At 35.3% G+C, this 15,245-nt stretch overlaps 4 protein-coding genes across 4 annotated transcripts; 2 read left to right on the forward strand and 2 right to left on the reverse strand.

The window, feature by feature from the left end:
• Positions 1-1,899: 1,899 nt before the first annotated feature.
• Positions 1,900-2,867, reverse strand: LOC7491635 (uncharacterized). Its single transcript, XM_002315416.4, has one exon. The coding sequence runs from the start codon at positions 2,722-2,724 to the stop codon at positions 2,122-2,124; it is 603 nt and encodes a 200-aa protein (XP_002315452.4). The 5' UTR covers positions 2,725-2,867; the 3' UTR covers positions 1,900-2,121.
• A 2,706-nt stretch (positions 2,868-5,573) lies between these two features.
• On the forward strand, positions 5,574-6,458 carry LOC18102771 (beta-D-glucosyl crocetin beta-1,6-glucosyltransferase). The gene is made up of 2 exons (XM_024610730.1): positions 5,574-5,800; positions 5,966-6,458. Exons 1-2 carry the CDS (start codon positions 5,574-5,576, stop codon positions 6,456-6,458), a joined length of 720 nt encoding a protein of 239 aa, XP_024466498.1.
• A 464-nt stretch (positions 6,459-6,922) lies between these two features.
• On the reverse strand, positions 6,923-8,305 carry LOC7491634 (uncharacterized). Its single transcript, XM_002315415.4, has 4 exons — positions 7,729-8,305; positions 7,509-7,619; positions 7,346-7,426; positions 6,923-7,226 (listed from the first exon to the last, which is right to left on the reverse strand). Exons 1-4 carry the CDS (start codon positions 7,936-7,938, stop codon positions 7,152-7,154), a joined length of 477 nt encoding a protein of 158 aa, XP_002315451.2. The 5' UTR covers positions 7,939-8,305; the 3' UTR covers positions 6,923-7,151.
• A 1,613-nt stretch (positions 8,306-9,918) lies between these two features.
• Positions 9,919-14,998, forward strand: LOC18102772 (uncharacterized). The gene is made up of 3 exons (XM_006378741.3): positions 9,919-12,680; positions 13,695-14,005; positions 14,287-14,998. The coding sequence occupies exons 1-3, from the start codon at positions 10,393-10,395 to the stop codon at positions 14,667-14,669; spliced, it is 2,982 nt and encodes a 993-aa protein (XP_006378803.2). The 5' UTR covers positions 9,919-10,392; the 3' UTR covers positions 14,670-14,998.
• Positions 14,999-15,245: the final 247 nt, after the last annotated feature.

The raw sequence follows: 15,245 nt of genomic DNA on the forward strand, positions 1-15,245 counted from the left end.
TTATTTTTATTTTTTCTTGCTTCAAATACGTGCACAAAGTGGCTATAAATATCTCATAAAGTGCTAGTCATGTTCATGGAAGGAGTAATGGAGAGGAGAAGCTAATGATTCCAGCTTTTGCTTGGTACTTCTGCGGATCATTTTCTTCTGCTGAGAAAAACCCCAAGCGTGGTGGGCCTACGGAAATTAATGGGGTAATCTTGGTGCTGAGCTCAGCTTCGGGAGCTCATAAAGGTTTCCTCTTCGAGTCAATTTGTATTCAACATCGAGCACCGTGTGGAAAGGGGAGAAGCATCGAGCTCGGCGAAGTCTATTGACTCTTTGTTAATAATCCTTTCATCTTTTGGATTAATAATCGTCATTATGGTATATAATTATATATATATATATATATATATATATATATATTATTTTTGACTTGATCATATTATTAAAATCCCGATCAAACCTACTTAGATTTCACCGGATATTCAATTCTTGTCCGAATCTGAATCACGATTTTTTTAGATTACCGGTTGTGCATGCGTATACCACGTAACCTTGCTGGTGTAGTTTTAAGGAAGCAACACCACCGAACTCGTCGGCCTGAGCTCAATGATAATTGAAGATAACCCTTCCATTTTCTAATCTCCTCGTGTTCAGGTGTGAGCTGGATTCAAAGATAAATCTTCTCCTTTTATCTTCCTTTTTGTGGTGGGGAAGGGGCTTGGCATGGACCTCATCTATCTTATCCACAGCATGATTGTGAAGTTGTATTCTTGCTAACATTATTTAACTCTTAATCATCTTAACCAATTAAGGGATCAGGAGGTTACAATATTTATTTTTGTGGTTTTTTTTAATAAAACAATGTTATTTTAAATAAAAATTTAAATATAAATTAAAACAATTTTTATTTTTAAAAAATTCTTGAAGCTCAGCATCTTATCTAGATTTAACCAGGTCAATCGTCAATCGAGTTGCAGTTTCGGTTTATTTTTCAAATTAATTTAAAGAAAAACTTAAACTAGACTCCAAATTAGTCCACCTAACTAAAATAACTTTACTATCTATACTTTAATTTTCTATTTAATTTATAAATTTGAAAAATCACTTTATGTTAATAATAAAAAGGGTTTAGCATTTCTCGTCCAACTTTTATCCATTTTGCTTTGTTTAATTTACTCTGTTAATTAAATAAACTCAAAAACAGTATTTTGTTAAAACGAACGTTAGTTTTTGAGACAACCGTGTAATTTCAAGCTGACACATAACGGCTCACTTTCCTTGGGCTTCCAGTCATTGTTTTTGGTCCATAGCCCAACCATTCTTGGACCACCATGTCCTTGCTATTGCTCTGTCGGGCTCAGCATTCATTACAGGTTGTCCGTTTATTTTCTTACACGCCTTGTCAACCTTCTTCAGTCATGAATATATACCACAGTTTTTCTTTTTATTATTTTTAATTCTTAATTTATAAAGACTTAGTTTTTTTAATAATTTTTTATTACTTTCTTGAGGTAAAAGAGATGAATAAAAATAAAAATAGTTAAAACAATAAAAAATAAATTTATCATGTATTAATTTATTGTTTTGAAATATATAATTTATTTTTCCAAAACAATTTTATTTTCATGTTTTTATTTCTTTAATAAAATATGTTTCTGTTTTTATTATTTTAGTTTCTTTTTATTCCGAAGTACTTACCAAAATCGAGTCTTAAACCAACAATATAAATTACTACATTTAGTATCTTCATAAAATTTATTTCTCTTGTGTTATATTAAGTGAGAATGATTGGAGTGCGATACAAAAACTAATACCATCTCTCATAAATATGCAAGAATTTCTCAATCTAGTCGGGTTACCAACTAGGTCTATGAATTTTGTTTCATGGATAATAAACCCTAAAAAATAATATTAAAAAAAAACCCCTTATTATTGGCAAATATTTCACAGTACACGAAATTTCTACAAGGCAGCAAATTGTGTAATTATTTATACTATTTACAGCTAGACATCGAGTAATTAATGAAATAATAAAATAATTTTATATCTTTAAACAAACTGTTTGCTGTTTACCCAAAAAAAAAAAAGCAAATTGTTTGTTTTCAAACCTTGCAACAAAAATAGACTAGTAATCTATTTGACTTTTCCATCGTCACCAGATGTGCCACCACCCTTGTCAGTGTCACCTTGGCCACCGCCCTTGTCAGTGTCCCCTTGGCCACCGCCGCCAGGAATCACCGTGCGAACCTTGAACCTCTCAAGCCTTAATGGCGATTCACCTCCATTTCTTGAAGGTATTCTTGGCGAGCCAACACTCAAGCTTCTATGCAATGCCCTAGTCTTGACTTGACCAGGCTTTTCTATGGACAAATTAATGTTACCCATTTTCTTGAACACCCCCAAAAATTCATCATGTAACTCCGGGAATAATTTCTTTAAAACTTCCCTTCTTCGAATAAAAAGTTCTCTAAAAAATTCTAGCAACATTAGCAACCTTGAATCAATCGAATCCCATGCCTTGTCTTGTTTTCTATGATAATGATCACTTATGTCGCCGTATTTTTGCTGGTACAGACCACTTTCCAATAATGACATAGAATCATATATCCCAAAAAATGGAGAATCATTTGAGCTTGATGCCATGGAGTTACTTGTATCACACCTAGGATAACCATATTGATAAACATCCTCTTCGTGATGCACCGGAGAAGCGTCACGAGAATTGTCCTCGGACATTACCTTAATGTTAGAAGACTTTAAAATAACAAGATTAATAAGATTGAGCTAGATTGTGTAATGTTTGATGTTGATGAGAGCTTGTGAGAGATTGCTTTGATTGCTGATGAATGGCTAGTTAGGCCTTGTTGGTGTTTATATATATATATGTATATATATATATAGAGAGAGAGAGAGAGAGAGGGGAGGGAGGCATGCTTGTTCATCAATCAAGAATGAAAATATCAGAATTTGGAAGATAGGACTTTGTCAAGTTGATTAATATACGCCGTGTTGACTACCCTTTCTTCTTCTCTAAGATAATTCTAGATACAGTGACTATGAACTAGGAAATCAAGTTTTGACAGCTAAATCTTGACCATAGTTCCAAAAGAAAATACCTGGTCAGCTATATATATTGTGAAGGGATTTTTCTAGGGTAGATTCATTAAGCGGACATGATTGGGCTGTATGGTTATATGGTAATTGAACCACCTGTCATGATAGCCTTTCATGGTTTCTTGAAGAAGTGGTCACTTGCAAGCAATGTCTTGGTCAATGGATTTGGTTTAGCTTGTATCATTAGGCATTCTTCACGTTTTGTTGACATTAAACGGCGGTGGTGATTGATGATGAACTGACACTTTCGATGATGGCTCAAGTCGGATCTAACCCAAAGGCAGCCTATGAGAATTTTTGTGAATGCAGAAATCGTTGAATTAAAATGGTGATCAAGACTTTTACTTTCACTAAAACTATTGAGAAAGAGAACTTGGGCATGTTGGGAATGAACAAAGAAGCTTTTTTTTTTTTTTTTTAGCAATGATGGGGACCCTTGGCATCTCAGTATGTTCTTCGGTCATCCTTTTTCCATGGCTATAGATTATACTTGCTATCTTTTATTTTCTTGCTGTAATAATAATAATAATAATTAATTCTTAGGAAGCTTACACGAAAGAAAACGAGAAAAAAGGAAATTAAAATAATATATATATATATATATATATATATATATATATATATATATATATATATATATATATATAATTAATTCTTAGGAAGCTTACACGAAAGAAAACGAGAAAAAAGGAAATTACAATAATATATATAATCAACAACCTAAATATATTTTGTGTTATGTTTAGTTTTTTTTTTGGTTTCATTTCACAATATAGTCTAAACATGTAAACTAGTATCTAACTAATTAATTGGATAACAAGAAAAAATAGTGTTTCAAAGAGATCAAAAACCCATTCATTATCTTGACAACCAATACACGTGAAGTTTACATTAAGCTAATTTATTAATTAGCTCACTAAACCTGTACTTAATAATATTTATTAATTGAAGTAATTAATACTTGCATAGGCATAGTTCATTATGCCACATCCTGAAGCATTATTTATCTTGTATATCACTATAATTTATACTTACACGGAATCTATTTTCAATTAAAAAAATGCTATTTATATCAAATTAAAGAAATTTAAATCTGAATCTTGATAATATTCTTGACCATCCTTTTATGGGCTTGAGGCCACAGAGCCAGTCCAAAAAGTCGTACAAACTACATCAATCACTTGTCAGGGATCAGGCCACAAGGGAATGCCTAAGGGCCAGATTTGAAATCAACTTCATGGCCTTGCCAGTTTATTGTCGTGGGCTTTCTCTTGCGCTTTTGCTTCTCCTTCAATGTCGGGGCTTGCTCTTTCTTACAGCCTCACCAACTTTCTCCACCACCACATCTCTTATTATCCTTGCAATGTCCTCACTTTCAAAGCCTCCATTGTTGTTCCTGATCACCTCCATAGCCACACCAACACTCTCTACTAATGGCTGGTTGGAGCCCATACGCATATATAGCTACCATTATACAGCTGGTATATAATTCAATGAAAATGCTGGAGTTGTGCCTATAACTGAACAAAATCACAGACAGACAGTCTGATTTTAAAGCTTTTAAAATGTTAAAGAAACTAGGGCTTGCTATTTCTAGAGCCTCCGTGAGGGTTTCCATGAGATGGGGCGGTAGGCCTTTTGCGGTGCGGTAATGAGCAAGGAGATTCAAAGTTGGAAGGTGGAGTTCAATAAATTTGATTGCAACTTGAATATTCTTGTGGAGTTCAATAAATTTGATTGCAACTTGAATATTCTTGACATAATTTTAGGCCTTAAGAATTCGAGGTTTATAGGCATGGAACAAAAGTATACGTAGAAGTTTCTCTCTGGATTTTTATTGGCTAGCTCTGGGAAAGGAGATACGTGACCATGAGCTAACTATGAAACAAACATGGAAAAATTTAGAAATTAATTTAATAAAACAATGGTGACAGTTGAGGGACTGAATTTAAAGGTTCTTAAGCAAGAACTAACTTATAATTCGTTTCAAAACCTAAGGAGATTCTTGACAAGAAGGAACTTTCATAGAAAAATTTATACATATATTTGATTATTTTTTTAAACCTTCCAACGCGTTGCTGACATTAGATGATTAATTTGGGTATGAATAAAAAAAATCACAGATAAGAAGGTGTCATAGGCGCCCATAGGCTTATTAGCAAAATCAAGAAAGAGCACAAGCCTATAACTAATAATATATTGATGGATGCCCCAAAAAGGAGAGCTATTCGGGTTCTAATGTTTCCATGGTTAGCATATAGTCACACACATCCCACATGGATGTAGCCAAGAAGCTTTCGAATAGAAACTTTCATATTTATCTTTGTTCCACACCTGCTAACCTTGCCATATATATCAAAGAAAACCTATTGGAAGAAGAAAAGTAGTTCTCTTCAATACAATTCTTGTACAACTTCATCTTCCATCATTGCCTGACCTTCCTCTTCATTACCACACAACCAAAGGCCTGCATGCCGAAGCATCTCCTGGGAAACTTGATGCAAGCATTTGATAAGGCAAGCAGTAGCTTCTCCAACATTTTGACAACATTAAAGCCAGATTTGCTTATTTGTGATTTCTTTCAGCCATGGGCTCTTGCGCTGGCTTTATCACTGAATATTCCAACCCTTCAGTTTGTGATTAGTGGCAATGAGGCAAATTCTGTTGCAGTTCATGCCCTCAAGAACTCAGGTAATCAGTCTGATCACGACAGTCTATTATTCAAGATTCTGCAAAATATTTTCCGATAGTTAAAGACTGAATTCTTCAACACTTGGAACAATCCTCTAGCACAATGCTGGTCCGGAGTTCGGAAGAGATTGAAGGTAGATACTTAGATGATCTCTCTGCTGTAGCCATGAAGAAGATTGTGCTTGTTCAAGGCCCTAGCTAGTAATCAAGAAGGTGAAAAAACAGAAATCACAGAATGGCTTAACAAGAAAGACACATCTTCAGTCATTTTTGTTTCATTTGGCACTGAAAATTATTTGTCAAAGGAGGAAAGAGGAGAGCTGGCACTTGGACTACTGCTTAGCAAAGTAAACTTTATATGGGTCCTAAGGTTTGCTCAAGGAGAGAAAATTAGTGCAAAAGAAGCATTGCCTGAGGGTTTCTTTGATATGGTTGGAGAAAGGGGACTGATAGTCGAGGAATGGGCTCCACAGAAGAGAATTTCGAGTCATCCTGGCATTGGTGGATTTCTGAGTCACTGTGGTTGGAATTCTGTGTTGGAGAGCATGAGATTTGGTGATCCAATAATAGCTATGCCTTTGTATATGGATCAACCTTTGAATGCTGGATTTGTAGTGGAGGTAGGAGCTGGTTTGAAAATCCACTTGTTCGAATATTTGATTTGATTCATCTGAAAATCTAGTCCGAATTAAGCTTTAATTCTTGAATTTTTTGGATTTTTTGAAATAATTCATCAAATCAAACCAAGTTTAAAAACTATGTTTGCAACAACCCTTCAAATATTCTGGATTTTCAATTCTTGGGTTTTTTGGAATATCCTATTCCTGCCACAGACCAGAATACCGTGTTAGGGAAGATTTGGCAATCTTTTCCTTCTTCAAATTTGTGAAGAAGCAGGCAAGAGGTTTTGTGAAGGTTAATGCCACAAAAGCAATTACCATACCACAAAACCAGACCTGTTCCTTTTCTTTTTCTGACAATCAACAGAACTAGTATGCAGTTTAAGGATTTGATCATTCGAACAAGTGGTAAAATGTTTATGATCTGGGTACTGAATTTTGTCATTATATAATTTTTTTTATCGTTAGATTTTTGACCTCTCCAGATAATCTAAATTTAACTCGGTTAATATTCAAAACAGTTGAGAAAAAATAATCACATTATGAGAAGAAATCAGGCCTACATGATTTTAGCGAAGAGATTGTTTTCGGCCATTAACATGAACCTAGTTAAATTCAATAAAGAGACACAACATTATTGAATGAATACATGAATGAATAATGTTCCCCAAAAAAAAAAAAAAGTTCATTGAGTTTAACACAATATCAGAGAGCTTGATTATACAAGGCAGAGATATCTCAGCGTATGGACTCCATGATCTTGTTCAGCTCTTCCAGCTTCTTCATCCTCTGTTTTTCACTCTCAGTCAGCAGCTGACAAGAAGGTAACAGTGAGAAAGAAGGATTAAAAGAAAAGAACTCAAAACTCAAAAGGTTTGGAGACAAGAGTACAAGTCCTGAGTACCGGTGGAAATTAAATTCTGAAACAATACCTCCATTAATGTGGCTACTAGCTGAGCTTTTTCTCTGTTCTTTTCGTTGAATGCTTCCAGGGCTTCTTTGTATTCTTTCTCCTGTTAACAATCAGAACAAATTTAGATATCTTGTCTAGGAAGAAGAAAGCATGCAAAACATGGGAGCAACTGTTGCTTGCACCTTCTTCTGGCAGCTCTGGCCTAGAGGTTTCAACTCTTTATTTGCCATATCAATCTTCTTACGTGCAATTGCAACGTCTTTTCTCAAAGGGTCAGCCAGCACTTCAAGTTCCTGATCATACAAAAAAATAGGGCATAAAATGCTTGAGCATCAACTAAATTTGTTGCTTGTTATTCAAGCAGCACAGTTGCAGCATTTTCTTCCCTCATAACTAACTTACTTCCCAAATGTGTGTCAAGCGTCTTGTTTCTTCTTCGGCACGGCCTAATTGAAGTTCGACTTTCTCCCTCACCTCCATCTTCTTTCTCTCAATCTCTTCCTCTCTAGCTTGAAACTTGGATATGTCCAGCCTTGGAATCTCCTCTTCTTCATTGATCTCTTCTGTCGATAGCCTCCCACTGCTGCCAATATTACTTCCCATGTTTTTCATCTTTCACCACAGACTCAAACTACTCTAGAGTTTCTATGTTTGGCAGCGAAGTTGCACAAAACTCTAAAATGCTTAACATTCTTTTGTATCATCTCCTCGTGTTGGTCTCTTGCTTTTGCTTCAAACCTCCACGATCAAACTTGCTTCCTTTTCACTACATTCCTGAGAAAGCAAGAGCAAATATCCCAAAACGCTCCCCAAGACTACTTGCTTCCTGTTGAAATGATTTCAAAAAAAGCAAAGACAAGACATCCAAAGAATGGGAATTACTTACTTTATTCTAAGAGAATCAATCACCTATTTCCAAGTTTCACTAATTAGTATGCTAGCTTTCTTGTAACCCTAATGCTTGCTAGATCAACGGCAAACTCTCCTTAAAAAAGGTGCTTTGCTGGGCAACGATAATGGAACCAAGGATCTCTACGGTCCTGTCTTTCTTTAGTATCCAGTAGTTAAGCAGTCAAATCCCAATAGAGAAACCAATATTTTTTCCTAGGCAGGTAAGTGATTGCCTAACAGAACAATGTTGAGGCGCACACAATGTATCTGCATGTGTAGGGATAAAAAAAAAGAGAAGTTTGCACATAAAACTTAGCTTGAATGGAAAGGAATGGTCTCATGTGACTTCACATGGTTTGCGGATTTTACCGTGTCTGTATCTGTATCTTCCTGTCCCTCTTCTTTTCTGTTTATTTTGATGAAGCGTGTTTGGTATTCAAGTTGCGAGCAATTATTTTTTCAAATATTTTTTAATATAATATGTTAAAATAATAATTTAAAAACACAAAAAATATATAATAATAATAAAATAATTTTTTTTTAAAAAAATAACATTCATAATTAAAAAAACAGGCTGTTTTTTTTTTTCCTTTCTCTGTTATTTCACTTTCCTTTTGTTGCCTCCCGTCCCATCCTTTACTAGGCAGGGTCAGATCATCATCATTACATGTTCTTTTCAGCTGGTTAAGCCACGGGAGCACAATTTACTTTAAGCATAGCTTTTAAACTTAACTTCGAGGTGAATCCATGATATGTGCTGACTCACTAATGAGTTCGTGCTGTTTTTTTTTTTTTTTTTTAAATATTTTTTTTTGATATTTTTTTATTATTTTAATATAATTTTTAAAAATAAAAAAAATATTATTTTAATACATTTCTAAAAACAAAATATTTTAGAAAGTAAACGCATTCTTAAACAAGCTCTTATAAGTTAAATGATTTCAATTGAGTTAATTCAAATTAATTATTTATTTTTATTTTATAAATCAATAAAAATAATATTATTTTAAAAAATAAAAAATATCAATAAATTTTAATTATATTTTTTTCAAATTAATTAGATTACAAATCATCCTGAATTTTTAACATAATTATACCAAGTTAATTATTTTTTTTTTTGTCGAAACTTGATTTAGTTTATATCCCGAATTATCCAAATTATGAATTAACTAAACGAGTGAGATCACGTTTTAAAACAATAACTTTAACCACTTGCAATTGTTAAATTTATGGTTTACATATATATTAATTTTTTTTTGTAAGAGGAAAACAGATGAGACCAAAGTGGTAATTGAAAGCCACGATTGCGTGATATGTTGGGTCAAAGTATTAAATAAAAGCTCGTGAAAAATAAATATTAAGAACCTGTTTTTGCTCGTGAAAATCTTTTAATTCCAAGATTAGGTAATTGAAATTCAAACCAAATCTATTAAAAACAATTAATTTTTTATTTGCATTTTCTTATAATAAAATAAATAAAATAATTTTTTTAAAATACAAAAAATTATTTTAAAACTATATTAAAAATAAATTTATTTTATATTTCCATTCTATTTTTTAAACAAAAAATTTCCGTTTATATACACGTATATATAAATTAATAATTAAAATAATAATCAAGTAATTAATTACTTTAATTATTCACTAACCCCACAAGGCACCAGGTAAAGGCAGAGTGTTATTAAACAACGAAAAAAAAAATAAAAAAATCCAGTAGACACTAGTGCAAAAAATTCAACACACATGTCCTTCAATCTTCTCTTTACCTAAACCTAAAAAAAACCGAGCTACTTCTCTATACATGACATGAAAAATTTAGAGAAGCAACACAGAATTTGATCAAAAATAGTCAAGAAATCAATCGTGGGTTTCTTTATTTTCAACAACAAAGAAAGGTTTGATCATTTTTCTTTGATCTCTCAATCATAGAAATCGAATTCCTCTCTGGATTTTTCTTTGACTGGTGTTTTCAATAGATTTGGAGTGTTGCTAGCATAAATCTGCAGAAATACTTTACTGGGTTCTGTCTATTCCAGGGTTTGACTTTTTAAATTGCTTAGAGATTGAATTTTGGTGATTTATTGTGTTATGATAGATTCTATATGATCAAAAGCTTAAGGCTTTATATAGATATAGATAGCGGATTTGCTTTTTATCTCTTAGTAATTAAGAAAGATGCAGTCTAGGAAGCCTGAAGATTACATCGCACAGTCTCCATCTGCAAAGACACGTAATCAACATAGAACTGAAGTTGGACATGAGTCTCATCCTGCTCCTCGCCGTCACGCAGTGGATCGGTCTCCACGCGTGCAGCAGCGAAGGAGTTTAAGCCCTCGTAGGAAGGTTGAGGGTACTAGAAAGGTAGTTCATGGGGAGGGAAGGAGCAGCTCGACCGAAAGAAGGGACTCTAGTTGGCATTTGGGTGCAGGTAGGACTGAAAAAGTCCGGTCTGGTTCCCCACAGTACGCCCAAGAGCGTAAAAAACCTCGTTTTGATGAGGGGGTTGTGCATAGGAAATACAGGCAAGTTGAGGAACATGTTGATGGTAAAAGTAATAGATTGAAGCGAGGCTATGGATATGATCATCATGCTGCATCTTCTAGAGCGAGTAAAGAGAAGGATTATCGTGATAACAGGGGCGTGGGTATTGATGGGCATGGCATGATGGGGCAGAAATCAGTGCCTGAGGAAGATGGTATGATAAGAGGGTCATATCGGGTGCCTCGAGATTTGGTTCCCAACTCAAATTATGGAGATACTGGATCACATATACAGTCAATGTCTCGGAATATGGATAGTGGCCACTTTGATGATGAAGAACTTCAATTTCGAGAGACTATACCATCAGATAAGATTCCGGCCAGGAGATTTTACGAAGAAGGGGAAAAACCTATGTTTCATTCAAGATATGTTCCGTACACCAGGATGTCAGCTCCTCACTCTAAGGATTTGGAAAGCGCTCCTCGATATAAAGATTTTGCGGGTTCATCTTCTGGATTCTCAAGGAGTGAGTTTCCAGGTTCTTATAGAGAAGGCATGCCCTTAGCTGCTTCAGATGAATATCCAAGGAGCAGCATAAAACACACAGAACCTACGAATTTTAACACATATAGGGAAAGGTCAGTTATGGACATAAGAGACTATGAGGCTAGTAAGAGAATTATGACAAGTTATCCGCAGGGTGCCTATAATCCTAAAAGGCCCTCGCATGATCATTACTTCTACTCCAAATCACAAGAAATTGTGGATGACAATCATGCATATCCATCTGACGATGTACACAGAATGATGTCTCCACCTTCTCCATTGAACTATGAGCATGCTCAAACAGATTTTGAGCATAGAGAAATTTCAAGAATGAGTATGCACCATGTTAGAGACAGGACTGATCACACTGATGGTTCCTTTATAAACGTGAGAAGGAGCACTGTATTTGACCATCCCACAATACAAAGGCAAGCACCCATGGAGAACCTTGATACAGGCAGAATACAAAACACATCAAAGCACAATGTGGAATATTTGGGTTCAGCATATACTCAAGTTGATCGTGGACAGGGAGAGTTACAAGATAATAGGAGATCTCATTCGGGTGTCACACAGGATCGCCAAGTCCCACATTTGAGACCAAATTATGGGTTTGGAAGAGATGCAGGTCCACAGTTTCAAAAGGAAATATTGCATGATCCTCCTATGCCAATATATGACATGGAAATGAAGAGATTTGCTGCCCAGAGGCAAAGAATGAGGGGAGAGCTTGCCTCGTATGAGCCACCAGATAAAGCATTCAACCGAAACTATGTAATGGAGGAAGAAATAAATAGGCATGACAGAAAGTACATTGTGGAGGAAGATATAAATAGGCATGATACAAGAAATATTGTGTCAAACAAACGGAATTTACCTCAAGAATTTGAAGATCTTTATGAAAGTGGTGAGGAATGGGTAGATGAAGATACAGGTGCTTTACATGTGTCCAGGACTCGGAGGTTTGACCAGAGTGCATATAGAAATGCTAAAAGGACATACGATAGAGATAATTTTGGAGATTCTGCATCTGAAGACTGGTTGTCTTCTCAAGATTCCTCGGTGCATGCACAAAGGGATTTGATTAGAGATTATAAACCTGGTGCTAAATATATGAAGGGTCATCCGAGATCTGGTCCTTTAAGTTGGTATAACTCACACCAGACTGATAAAAAAAGTGTTCATAGACAGCATAGGATTTGGAAAAGAAATGATGATTATGGCAATGATGCAAATATAAATGATGATGACCAGCCAGAAGATTGGGTAAATCTCGGGGAGGCTGAACCACGTGAGGGCTCTGAGGAATTCAAGCAACTGGTGGATGAAGCCTTCTTACTGTTTTCAAAAAGATTAAATTTGAACACAGCAGTTCGAAGAAGATACAAGGAGCAAGGAAAAGCTGGTAGTTTGTTCTGCATCGTATGTGGCAAAAGGTCTGTTTTCTTTTCTGTGATATGCATTTTTAAAGTGGAGAGCATTTCCATATTTTGATTCAGGAGTTTCCTAGTTTGTCCTACAGCGGGAATCAGGTGAGTTTGGCTTAACCCAAAAGACATGTTTTTAAGTTATTTCTGTGATATGTTACTATTACTTGCTGGGAATCCTTATGGTTTTTCAGTTATTTCTGTGATATGTTACTATTACTTGCTGGGAATCCTTATGGTTTTTCAGTTATTTCTGTGTTATGTTACTATTACTTGCTGGGTAATTCTTATGTAAATGTTATTACTTGGTGAGAGGTGATTGGTCAGAGTAATTCTTTCAGTGAAAGTCACATAAATGATTGTTGTGTGCATGTTGATGGACTAAGAGTGATCAAGAATTACAAGTTCTGTTTGACAATTTTTCTCTCTCTCTTAAGCTGTTGTTTGACATGGCATTTAAATGCCAAAAAAATTGGCAATATATTAACTATTAGCAAATGTTTATAATGTGTAACTGGATGGCACGACGCTTCTGGAAGCAGAAGAAGAATTACACTGGAGGTATGTTGTGTGTGGCTATTCTAGAAGAAGAAGGGGGTGCTATAGTTATGGATGTATCAGAAAGGGAAGATTGAGTTAGTTAGCTGGTCCAATTGGTCGGAGAAAAGGGGCTAACTGTTTTGCAGATTTTGTACTGCTTGGGGACATGTTAATTCTGTTTAATTGTAAGGCACTAGCACTTTATTTCTCAAAGAATGCCGATGTGATATTTGCTTGTTCACCTTGCATATGTTTTCGGTAGGCATGGGGTATTGTGAAGGACTTCATTTTCTTTCCATAAAAAGAAGCTTATTCTATGCAACTTATAGAAATTGGCTCATGAAACATTAATATTCGTTCATGTTAATTTCTTTACTATACTTGTTGATGGATGTTATGCTTGTCCATCAAGTTCCTTTTGGCATTGTCGAAATATAGTGTGCACCCCACTGCTGTATGTTTACATGCCTGTACTTTTCACAGCTCATCAAAGGAGTTCATGGCTGCTCAAAACCTGGTACAGCATGCGTTTATGTCCCACAAGATTGGGCTGAGAGCGCAACACTTGGGTCTTCACAAGGCAATATGTGTTTTGATGGGGTGGAATAGTTCTGTGCCTTGTGACGCAATAACATGTGCTCCTGAGATCTTGCCTGATGAAGAAGCTTTTGCTCAGAAAGAGGATTTGATGCTCTGGCCTCCACTTGTTGTCATCCACAACATTTCTATGTCAAACAACAACCCAGAACAACAGAAGGTCATACCTATTGAAGGGGTTGAGGCTTTTCTGAGAGGTAAGTACCAATTTATTTGATTAGTTACTGAATACAGTTGTGCTAAAATCAAATTTGAGTGGGGATGGATGTAAAGAACATCTTTCTAATGCTGATGAAGAAAAGATTGGTTTAAATTCAATTAGCCTTTGAACATACAAGGAAGAAGAACAGCATATATTTCATGTTTTAAATTTTTTCTGCACTATTTGAAGCAGCTGTATATTTAGGATTTGCCAGCCTAACATTCTGTTTCACTTCTACTAATTCACTGCATCCCTTGGCTCTTTGCATGATGATAGGTAAAGGTATTGTTGGGGGTAAAATCAAGGTATGCCTAGGAAAACCTGCCGACCAAAGTGTTATGTTGGTAAAGTTTTTGGGAACTTTTACTGGACTCGGAAATGCAGAGAAGCTTCACAAATATTTTGCAGAGAAGAAACACGGGAGAGAAGAATTTGAGCATAACACATCCAACAACATTAACAACAGCAATAGTTTGGAAGAAGAAACTCAAGGAGGCCAGTTGGAGGAGCACCTACTATACGGGTACCTGGGAATTGCTGAGGACTTGGACAGGCTTGATTTTAATACCAAGAAGAGGATTCTAATAAAGAGCAAGAAGGAAATTCAAGAGCTGGCAAATGCTCCTGTTAAAACTGATGATAAGTCGCTGAATAAATAGCTGATGACAAATATTGACTTAAAACATGGTGAAGCAATTCCAAGTTCCTTCAGGAGGAATCTTCTGTGAAAATGTTTCTCCATCATTATTTCTAGTCTATCGGTAGTGCAAGACTACCTTAAGCAATGTGTGCATCTTAAGATTTGGAATATCTTTGTTGTGAAGACAGAAAATTATGTGCAAAAGTTATCCACCTTTATCTGTAGTCTATTGGTAGTACAACACCAATTTTAATCTATCAATACAGATCTAGACTTGGAACATCTTTGTTATGTAACTCTTTCCCTAATCAGATATTACCTAATTGAATTCCATACCGTGTTTGACAATTCAATCTCTTACAGAAAATTTGCTATAATTTGTGGAGTATGAAATGCGTTGGATTAGAACCGTTCCTTTTCTCAAAAAAGAGAAAAGATTAGGGCCTGCTCAGTTGCGGAAGACTCATTCTTGAGTGCATCTTTAAGTTCTGTGTCTTTTCCTGTCTTATCTTCTCACTCTGTTGTTCCTTTGGCAGCGAATAACCTTACACATTACATCATATCCAACAAAGTTGGACTGAGCTTGGATAGCTTG

This window comes from Populus trichocarpa, chromosome 10 (assembly GCF_000002775.5).
Source record: "Populus trichocarpa isolate Nisqually-1 chromosome 10, P.trichocarpa_v4.1, whole genome shotgun sequence".
Classification (NCBI taxonomy): Eukaryota; Viridiplantae; Streptophyta; class Magnoliopsida; order Malpighiales; family Salicaceae; genus Populus; species Populus trichocarpa.

Bases quoted from the DNA above. Each gene is read 5' to 3' on its own strand.
- LOC18102771 (XM_024610730.1), top strand. From the start codon at position 5,574: ATGCCGAAGCATCTCCTGGGAAACTTGATGCAAGCATTTGATAAGGCA. The intron at 5,801-5,965 runs GTCTGATCACGA...GTAGCCATGAAG, and splicing joins CTCAAGAACTCAGGTAATCA to AAGATTGTGCTTGTTCAAGG.
- LOC7491635 (XM_002315416.4), bottom strand. From the start codon at position 2,724: ATGTCCGAGGACAATTCTCGTGACGCTTCTCCGGTGCATCACGAAGAG.
- LOC7491634 (XM_002315415.4), bottom strand. From the start codon at position 7,938: ATGAAAAACATGGGAAGTAATATTGGCAGCAGTGGGAGGCTATCGACA. The intron at 7,427-7,508 runs GTGCAAGCAACA...GATTGTTAACAG, and splicing joins GCCAGAGCTGCCAGAAGAAG to GAGAAAGAATACAAAGAAGC. The intron at 7,227-7,345 runs GTATTGTTTCAG...CCTTCTTGTCAG, and splicing joins TAGTAGCCACATTAATGGAG to CTGCTGACTGAGAGTGAAAA.
- LOC18102772 (XM_006378741.3), top strand. From the start codon at position 10,393: ATGCAGTCTAGGAAGCCTGAAGATTACATCGCACAGTCTCCATCTGCA. The intron at 12,681-13,694 runs GTCTGTTTTCTT...TACTTTTCACAG, and splicing joins TGCATCGTATGTGGCAAAAG to CTCATCAAAGGAGTTCATGG. The intron at 14,006-14,286 runs GTAAGTACCAAT...GCATGATGATAG, and splicing joins GGTTGAGGCTTTTCTGAGAG to GTAAAGGTATTGTTGGGGGT.